Source organism: Urtica dioica, chromosome 1 (assembly GCF_054948205.1).
Source record: "Urtica dioica subsp. dioica isolate 48M chromosome 1, U.dioica_male_clone48M_v1_H2, whole genome shotgun sequence".
NCBI classification, from domain to species: Eukaryota; Viridiplantae; Streptophyta; class Magnoliopsida; order Rosales; family Urticaceae; genus Urtica; species Urtica dioica.
Window position 1 is genome coordinate 19,800,943 of NC_142756.1, and position 10,656 is coordinate 19,811,598.

Consider the following 10,656-nt stretch of genomic DNA (forward strand, 5'->3'; position numbering starts at 1 on the left):
CGTGGACTTATTCTACAACCACCTTATCCCGTGATTTTGTATTTTTGGATGTTTTTTTTTTATCTTTTTGGTTTTGTATTTAATAGTACCTTATAAACATATTATCGAGATGGTTTGTTGACTATTGATTGAATGTGTTTTTTTATTGTACCTTATAAACATGTAATTTTGTAATATTCCCTATATAAAGACTATATCAGTATTCAATGAAAGCCCTTCACACACAAAAAAAAAACCATCACAACTTCACACATTCACAAAGGGTTTAGAACTCAAGACATTTGTGGACCAAAACGAGTCTTGGGACAAAAGCGAGTTGAGATTTTCGTAGTTGTCATCTCTATTAACGGACATTGTATTATTGTCTTCATAAGCTATACATTTCAAACTAGACTCGCACTCATTAGTTTTTCTCTTCATAAGATATTAAGAAATGAGTACATCTTGCCATTGATGGAGGTCAAATAATCTTAAATCCATTTCATCATATGCGCATAATACATAAACGATTCCACCTAAAAAAATGAACAAATAATAAGTTTACTGAGTCAATCAACAGATACTCCAGAGTTGAATCAAAAAAAGGTCCATGAGACGGATGACACTCTATTAAACAAAATAAACAGGTAACTCAAATAAACGTTAAAGTTTTAAACATAAAAATAAAAATAATACAAGGTCTAAATTTTTAATCCCTCCAAGTGCATGTTTTTATGTTATGTCCCATATCACCACATTTCCCGCATTTTTGCTGGATAACAATCTTTTCACCTTGAGATGGGTATCGATTAATCCTTCTTCTTCTTTCTTGTTTACTTTTCTTCGGTCGACCGACTTGCTTCTTTTCAACGGGTTCCGAAACTTTCATGTTTTTTTATCTCATCCGGGACATCCCATTGATCTTCATTGACAACTGGATATATGGCTTCCTTGTACATCTCAATCCACGTCTCCTTCAAATAAAAGTCATTGCATAACGAGTACACGTCCACGCTTCGATGTTGGGCTGCTGCGATAGAATGCTCGCACAGGATATTCAATTGATGTGGTAGTCCGCAAGTGCATGTCTTTGCCATAAGGTCTACATCGAAACCACCTCTTGCGTCTTTGACATGACATTCATATAGACCAAGCCCGTATGCATTGACGAACCGTGCCTTATTATTTAGCTGTGCGAGATCATTTTGCCACGTTGGTGTCAATTTTGTGTTCAACTTGTGCGCTATCTCTTCTCGTTCGAAAAACCAAGTTTGGAGTGTGAATCGAATAAACTCGAGCAACGTCGTAATGGGAAACGTCCTAACATTCCTTGTTTTGTTGTTGAAGTTTTCTACGTTGTTGCTCGTCATTAGGTCGTACCTATATAAAACCAACGACGTTTATATAATCAACGACATTAAAAATTCAGTGCAAAAGAAGTTCTAGACTTTTACCGTTTTCCAGGAAAGAAAGCTCTGGCCCACCGATCGACACCAACTTCTTCGAGATACTTTGCCATCTCGACATCCTTCCGTCTCAACTGTCTAAAATTAGCTTCAAATGTTGTTTTACTGAAGGCGTAAGCAGCATCGTAAAGTTAAAAGCGACAATGGTCTGTCTTGAACTTATGTTGGACAATCAGTTGTAAATGATGGTAACATGCTCCGTGAGGGATACCAGGAAACACAACCTCGACACCATGTATGATGCTAACGTGGCGATCGGATATGAACGCCAAATTAGGTACGTCTTCACCGATAGCTTCTCGCAATCTTCTCAAAAACTAAATCCAAGAAGCATGACACTCGCTATCTACAACTCCAAATGAAAGTGGATATAATTGTGAATTCGCATCCATTGCAATTGCGCAAAGCAACTGTCCGCCGTATTTTGTCTTCAGAAATGCACCGTCCAATGCTATGGCCGACCGACATGCTTTGAAGCCTCTACAACACGCCCTAATGGAAAAGAAAGCATACTTGAATTTGTCACCATCTTGCACAAAGTCTGTTAATGTCCCAGGATTCTTTTGCTTCAACATGTACAACCAAGACGGTAAATTCTGGTACGATTGTTCCGGCGTACCCCGCACGTACCCAATAGCTTTCTCCCTGGATCTCCAAGCTTTCAAATACGATATGTTCACACCCCATCTTGTCTTCACTTCTTCCCTTACGTTATGCGCCGAATACTCCGCCATAGAGTTAATTGAGTACTTGTCTTTAAATACGTGACCGATGACCCATGGTGCCGCTCCTCGATGGCCCTCTGTTCGAACAACACGCGCACATGAGTGTTTACCCTCGTACGACGTAATCTCCCACATCTCAGACCACTGCACGATACCCCTCAACCTCCATGTACATCTCTCGTCTTTGCATAGAACATACCATCTCTTTTTCGAAGAAGATTTCACTCTAAATTCGAAATTATGTTTCAACGCGTACATGTGGACATATTTCTTCAGTTCATGCTTGTTTTCAAACTGTTGCCCAATATATATTTCGTCTAAGCTACCTGTTAGTTTTAAAGGTTAGTTAAACAATAGGTGGTTTCAGATTATACTTGAATCTCATTTGAATCCACTTAAATTACCTGTAGAAGAATGACTTGGATAATGACTCGGTTCTTCCTTCACAACATCATCGGCGGTGAAATCGGGTGCTTTCCATGAATAAGGAACGATAGGTGATCCGATCATCGGAGGCTCACGCTGACATTGACTCGATGGTTCACAATGACCCATTGGTACTGTAAACGTTTCCACAAACTCTCTATATTCTTCTGCATTGGCGAATTCTTCAAATTCTTCACCTCTACCATTGTTATCTCCATCATATCCGTCACTATTCTCTTCATCACCTTGGCCACCTTCGTATTCATCACCTTCGTCACCTTCGTATTCATCACCTTCTTCACTATCGTGTTTATCATATATATTCGTCACTGTTGTGATTACAATCTCTATCACGCCTGTATACTTCGTCACCGTTTTCAGCACCCTTGTACTCGTTAAACAAGTCCTCGTCACAGCCACCGTCTTTTTTTTCAATTATAGGATCATTTTGTCGATCCTCGATAACAAGTGTATTCCGTCGCTTCTTCGGTTCATTGTGAGACACCCTTTCAACTTCCACATCTTTCCCTTTATATACTCCTCGATACGCAATAGGTGCAATGATCTGTTTCGGTACCAAACTTACACAAAGTGGAAATCTATCACGATATTTGTGCTTCATAAAATGCGAAATATCACCATTGTCCTTCAATACGGCAAGACCCAGTGGAATTGTACCAATTGTGTATGGGACTTCGAGTTTTAAGTCGAACTCGAATCTGTCTAACTCGAACTTCTCGTATAAAAAATCTAGTAACTCCGTGTACGTTACCTCTTTCGGAACTATGAATGCACGCGTATCTGCATTGGTGAAAACCCATTGGTGTCCTTCCTTCTCCCAAGTGCCGTTAACCATGACAAAAACTGCAAAAAACAGCCAAACTATGCAAAATTAGCGTACAGCATCGTACAGAGCGTAATTTTTTCTTCTTCTAAATTTCATCGTACAAAAAAGTTAAATCTCATCCTACCATATCGTATACCATCGTACAAACAAGTTAAAACTCAGATTTTGGACTATGTTTTCAGATCTGATCGATTTTTATTGCTACATTCTATCATATACAATCATAAACTTTGTAAAAATGATTAAGTTAGTAATCTTACCCATGATTCTTTTGAAACCTGCTTAAGTAGAGAGGATTTGAGTGTGATTGAAATGATAAAAATGAAGAGTGAGAGATGTATAGGGTTGAGAGGGGTATTTTTGTCCGATTTTGGGTCAAAAGTCCATGTTTAGATATTTTTAAACATTAGGGTCTAAGCTTGATATTTAATGGATTATTAAGCCCAATTAATGAAATTTCTCCATCAATAATAGAACAACATCAAAGAAAACAATGAACACTCCAATATGAGGTGAATTATCTCTGTTATTGTATACTGAATCTGAAAACAAAGATTTAGTTACATATTATATAAATTATATATTAATATTTTTGTTGAGTTTAATTTGTCTTTTTTTTTTTTTACATAGGTGATAATTTACAAAATTACAATATTACTGGGAGATACAAGCAAAAGAATTCGATGAAGATGCCTTGATACATTTTCTTCTTTATTATGTTCGAATACATAATTGTTATTGTTGTATGTTAGTGAATACATATGCGTAAAAAAAAAAAAAAAAAAAAAAAAAAGGTTCATTCTTTGTACACATTAAAGGTTTTATGTGAATAAATAGTTATTGTGAAGGTAAGTTCTTTTATATTCAGCTTTTCTAATTTGAAAGCGATCAATAAGTTGGAGAAAAATTTCCTAGTTTTGCTTGCAATAAAAAAAAAAACAAGTTATGTTGGTTTTGTTAAGAGAGTGAATTGTGCTTGTTATATTGTTTTGTGTATCTTCAACGGTATTAATTAATTTTTTTTTATCTTAAACCTTGATGTAAGATTGTAAAACCCAATATATATATATATATATATATATATATATATATATATATATATATATATATATATATATATATATATATTACTTCATGGGGCCTAAATTTACAATGTGAATCATGCTGATGAGTCTGTTTGAGATGGCCACGTAACTTAGATACCAATCAATCTTCTTTTAATGAGTAACAAGTAAGTAAATTGAAAGTACACATTTTGGATTCCCATTCACAATCAGCTGTCTCTCTTCTGAGTCCAAATCCAACCAAAAACATGCACGTGAAATCCACGTGAAGCTATCATGCACACAGCTTCAGTTTTTATATTTTATATTTAAATCAATAATAGCACAAACAAACAAGAATAATTGCATCGGATCCAATGAGATGAGATGTGCGAAATACTTAAAAACCTGTAGAGAAAAGCCAATCATCCAACTATATCTCAATCTCAAAGATGTCAAAGTCTCTCCTCCTAGTCGTATTTTTGCTTGCCCTGCTCTTCCTCTCCCAAAAATCAGGTAACAAACTCACACACACAATCCAACTCAATATATATATGTATGTTAATATATAACAATGTGTATGTGTAGTTGTTGAAGGAGAAGAGGATAAGGATTGGTGTATAGCAGATGAGCAGAGCACAGAGGAGGCGCTTCAAGCAGCACTGAACTGGGCTTGTGGGAAAGCAGATTGCAGTGAGATTCAGGAAAACAAGAGTTGCTATCTCCCAAACACACTCGTTTCACACGCCTCCTTTGCGTTCAATTCCTACTTTCAGACCTTCAAACACAGTGGTGCCTCTTGCTACTTCAAAGCATCTGGTCTTCTCACTCAGCTTGACCCAAGTACAAACCCCTTTCACTCACTCACTCATACATTCATTCATTCATTCATTCTTGACTAGATGTAAACTTATTATGCTGACTAATGCCAATGATTTACGATGCACTATATCTTGATAATTTACTTTAGTGTAGCTGCCTAATTTTATGGAAATTTCATTATAATTGTTATACTTAAGGGTATTTATTTTAGCACAAACGGGTCCCTTAACTACTATTATGTAAGTGGCGGTTTGGTCCATGAACTATATCTTGGAGCAAAAGGGTCTTTAAATGACCGATTATGTGGTATTAAGTCATTTCATTTTTTTTTTTTTTGTTTCTATATGAAAATAAGCGCTTGAATAACTTGAAACATAAATTCAACTTTAAGTTATTTGTTAATAATTTTAAGAAATATCATTATAATGATTTTTTAGTCTAAAAATCTTAAATTCTTTAATTATTCACTATGGTGAAATTTTGGAATTAATGAAACTACAAAACTGAGAATATATGTCAACTTATTATATACCGTATTTTAATCGTGTTTTTGGATTAACACTAAGAACCGTCCGTGGTTCGATCTAGGGCAGGACCATATGACCACACGTAGGTTGAGTTTGGTAAAGTTCTTTTCTTCTCGTTGTGTTCGTGTTATTCGGATCTTTGGGTCTCCGAGTCTTTAGATCTTTCGCGTTCATCGTGTTCTTCGTGTTCTTCACGTTCTTCGTTAAGTTCTGAGTCTTTGCTTCTTTGAGTCTTCAACCCTTTGAATCTTCCACGTTCTCCGTGCTTTTCACGTGTTCATGTTCTTCGCATTCATCGTGCTCTTCGGATCTTCGAGTGTCCAGGTCTTCGGATCTTCAAGTCTCCGGGCCTTTGGATCTTCCACGTTCTTCATGTTCTTCGTCGGGTCTTGAATCGTTTCACCTTCACCTAACCACTAGAAAATGTGAATCTAGAGGGACGCAGAAGATTTTCCCTTGGCGCGGGCTCCGACGCTCAACATAACATTAACCCCCAGTTTCTTGAGCGACTTATCGTGTGAGAAATTTAATTTGAATTCCCCGAGAGCTTCGTCGTTGATGTCTTTGGACCGTTTGGTTTTCCATTTGTGATTCTGCGGGGCGGCATGATATGGATATCGGAAGATTATGCCTCGAGGGCTAAGAGACTAGATCGTGGAGATCGAGCGATCATAGATCACGGGGGTTGGAATGTTCGGGGCCACATGAGCTTTAAGCGACACGATCACGGGGATCGAGCTCCCTAAACCATGAGGGTCGGGATTTTTGGAGTCACGGAGACCTTAAGCGACACGATCATGGGGATCGAGCGACCCTAAAGCACGGGGGTCGGGATTTTCGGACCCATGGGCGCCTTAAGCGACACGATCACGGGGTTCGAGCGACCCTAAATCACGGGGGTCGGGATTTTTTGAGCCAGGGGCCTTAAGCGACACGATCACGGGGACCGAGCGATCCTAAACCACGGGGTCGGGATTTTCGGAGCCACGGAGGCCTTAAGCGACACGATCATGGGGACCGAGCGACCCTAAACCACGGGGGTCAGGATTTTTGAAAGACTTTGATCTTAGAAGATCGTGTCTTGGAAGGCATGAGTCTCGAAAGACTTTGATCTTGGAAGATCGTGCCTCGGAAGGCATAAGTCTCGAAAGACTTTATCTCGGAAAATCGTGCTTCGGAAGACTAAGGGACCCAAGAAAAACCTATGTTGAGTGGAGCAACGACCCAAACTTCTTGTGGCTAAGTAAGTCCATTTCATGGATGTGCCCGATCTTGGAAGATCAGGGTCTCGGGAGACCATGCCTTGAAGGCGAGCTTTGCTCGGGACCGACTTGAGCCACTAGTGGTATGGGGCATTGTACTCCTCAATTTAGATTTTGTGATGGTCTCTCTTAGGATCGACTCTTTTCCGAACCATTAGGAGTTTAAGCGAAACGAACTCCGAGTAGCATGATGACTCAACCACTTACGGCCAGGGTCGTTGCCTTTTCGGGCTAGGCTCGCTCATACCCCTTGAGCTCGGGGCTTCGCCCTTCTTAGAACTAGTCTGAGCCATATCGGATCGGAATCATTATGCCACTCGGGGCCGATCCCACCTTAGCTATCCGAGGTCATATGTTCGAATTGCCAATGAGGCGTTGAGCGACTAGGGTCGCGAGCCAGAGAGGCATTTGAGCGATAATGGTCGGAGCCAAGGTGGCGTTGAGCTAAAAGTGTTGTGAGCCAAGGTGGCGTTAAGCGACAACGGTCGCGAAGCCAATGAGGCATTGAGCTACAATGGTCGCTGTCGTGGACTTCTTTTTCAGGGCTTGATTAAGTACTCTAGCTAAGGAATTTGTAAAGGGTTTCTTTGTTTTTGCCTGGTCGGATCGTCTCAGTCGTATCCATTATGGGGTCTTGATTTCATATCTCACCGGGACGTCTCGGTCGTCGCCGAATTGGAGTCCTTTTTCTTTGTGCTCAATCGGATCATCTCGATCGTATCCGTTCCGGGATCTTGTTTTGTCGAGGCAACTCGATCGTCGTCGACATGGGATCATTTACTTTGTGCCCGCTCAGATCGTCTCAGTCGTATCCGTTTTCGAGTCTTGTTTTGTATTCCTCGGGCGTCTCGATCGCCACCGACATGGAGTCTTTTTATCGTCTTCAAGGTAGGGGCCATCAAGATTTGTTTTGAAAAAAGTATCATGTCACCAAGGCAAAGACCTTTGAGGTAAGGGCAGAGGTCGTGGTGGAAAGCTTCTGTGGAGAAGGCTTTGGTTTCAATCTTCGTCGTATTGAAAGGTTTTCCACAGAGGAAAAGAGATTGGTAGTGGAGAGCCCGTGGTTGTTCTCGGGAACCCCTCCTTCTAGCACCAAAATGTTAATCGCGTTTTTGGATTAACACTAAGAACCGTCCGTGGTTCAATCTAGGGCTGGACCCTATGACCGCACGTAGGTTGGGTTTGGTGAAGTTCTTCTCATCTTGTCGTGTTCGTGTTATTCAAATCTTGGAGTCTCCGGGTCCTTGAGTTTTCGAGTCTTTATATCTTTCGTGTTCTTCACGTTCTTCATTAGATTCTTGAATCTTTGCTTCTTTGAGTCTTCAACCCTTTGAATCTTCCACGTTCTCTGTGTTTTCCACGTGTTTGTGTTCTTCGCGTTCATCGTGCTCTTCGGATCTTCGAGTGTCCAGGTCTTCGGATCTTCGAGTCTCCGGGTTTTTGGATCTTCCACATTCTTCGTGTTCTTCGTCGGTTCTTGAATCTTTTCACCTTCACCTAACCACATGAAAATGTGAATCTAGAGGGACGCCGAGGGTTTTCCCTCAGGGCACGCTCCGACGCTCAATATTAGTTGTGTTGTATTGTGTCCTTGGTGAACGATTTGTACTCGTCTCTATGTTTTCTAGAGAGAGAAAGTGGTGGTGTGATTTTTGTAAAGTTTTTGACAAGTTGAGAGAAACTTACCTTCTGTTGTGAATGAGTGAGGTATTTATAGGAGCCAAGAGTTTGGTGAAAAGTACTTGATTGAGTGGTGGAGATGGCCGGGTGGTCTTAGCCGAGTGAAGGCGGCCGGGTGGTCTTGGCCGAGTGAAGACGACGGGGTGATCTTGGGCGAATAAAGACGACCGGGTGATTTTGGTTGAGTAAAGATGGCCGGATGGTCTTGGTCGAGTTAAGACGACCTGGTGATCTTGGCCGAGTGAAGATGTCCGGGTGGTCTTGGCCGAGTGAAGATGAACGGATGGTCTTCTTTTTTTGCTAGCCGGGTGGTCATTTTCTTTGACCATCCGGGTGGTCATTTTCTTTGGCCGACCGGGTGGTCATGTTATGGTTTTGTCTTGAAGATTTGTCAAAGAGTCTAGCTTGAAAACATGTTTTGAGAGTCTCTTTTAAGAGCTTATTTGAGAGACATCTTATGAGTGTTGATCCGGAGTTTGGCGTGAGTTTGCTTGTGGGCTTGGGCCTTGTGTATGGGCTTGATATGTCATTTTTTTCTCTCGGGGTGTTATTTATACAATGTAAAATAACGACATAACACCGTATGAATCAAGTGGTAAGTTGTCCAAGAATTAAATGTGTATAATTTTTCTTTATTTTTACTTCAATGTGTGTTTTTAAAAAAATAATGAGATGATATTATGGAGTAAATGAACTCTAGTTTTTTTGTTTTTTTCAAGAAAGGTACTATATCTATTGATTTCCCTTGATACTTCCATATGATTGTTGATGAAAGAAAATTCCCTAATTGTTTATGCATATTGTAAGCTAATCAAACTTCTGGAAATATGTCCGTGCAGGTTATAACTCATGTCACTACGAGTTTCTTCCCTAATTACAATAAAAAGGAAATGGAATTCAAGAGCCCTCAGTTGGAATCTGATCACACTGTTTTTCTTCCTTGAGTTGTATGTATAATATTTTAAATTTTTCTTTATGGCTTGGATTTTTGTTTTAAAGAAATTTCGATACAGGTACAGTTATCAATAAATAATAATAATAATAAATGTATATCTCTTCATTACATCTAAGAAAATGAAAATCTAGACAACTACTTTCAATAAATTTGTACCCGATTTTGTTAAATGTTTTTGGATATACGCGACCGGAATAAAAGAAAGGAAGAAACAGATGTTTTAAGTTGAAATTGGCCAAAATTGTAGTTTGTTATTTTTTATCATCCAAACTTCAGACTTTTTTTTTCTCCCTTTGTTTTACCATTAAGTTATTGGGATAATCATTAATAGCTATTTTTTTTATTATTTTTATTTATTTTACGGAAATAGCTTGTTGGTTATTTTTAAGTTTCAAAACTAACGTGTTTAAATATGCATAACAAAATCAATACTGCTAGAGTACTGATTTCCGGGCCCTATCGCCTTGTAATCTAAGAGGAAGTGGAAACTTTCATATTGGACCTGATTGTAATTTGTACATGCTTATCCAATTCCCAATAGCCGTAAATGTATATTATAATGAATTCAGAATGTTTTGACGTAATAGCCACACACAACCAAAACCTGTGATTCGAAGGCCTCTCCTCCGATTTCATTTTCCATCACATCACACCCTCAAATAAATTCAAAACACCAAGTTATCAATTCACCGGTTGATAGCGAATACTTATCAACAGTTTTGGTCATGGTTTCTTTTTTACAAGGATTAAATTTGAACGAGTCAAAGTCTTGATCTACTTAGCGCTCAAAAAGTCAAGTTTAACGTATTTAGATAATCTTTTGCCAAAATTTCAAAGTCTAACGAATGAAGAAGGACCTATATTTAGGAGTACCATGGCCAGATTGCCATTCTAGATATAGATTAGGACATGGTGGTATGAAAC

The 10,656-nt window shown here is 39.2% G+C and overlaps 1 protein-coding gene across 1 annotated transcript; it reads left to right on the plus strand.

The window, feature by feature from the left end:
* The first annotated feature begins 4,859 nt into the window (after positions 1 to 4,859).
* Positions 4,860 to 9,881, plus strand: LOC149407726 (glucan endo-1,3-beta-glucosidase 13-like). The gene is made up of 3 exons (XM_089627247.1): positions 4,860 to 5,002; positions 5,075 to 5,329; positions 9,617 to 9,881. The coding sequence occupies exons 1-3, from the start codon at positions 4,939 to 4,941 to the stop codon at positions 9,649 to 9,651; spliced, it is 354 nt and encodes a 117-aa protein (XP_089483373.1). The 5' UTR covers positions 4,860 to 4,938; the 3' UTR covers positions 9,652 to 9,881.
* Positions 9,882 to 10,656: the final 775 nt, after the last annotated feature.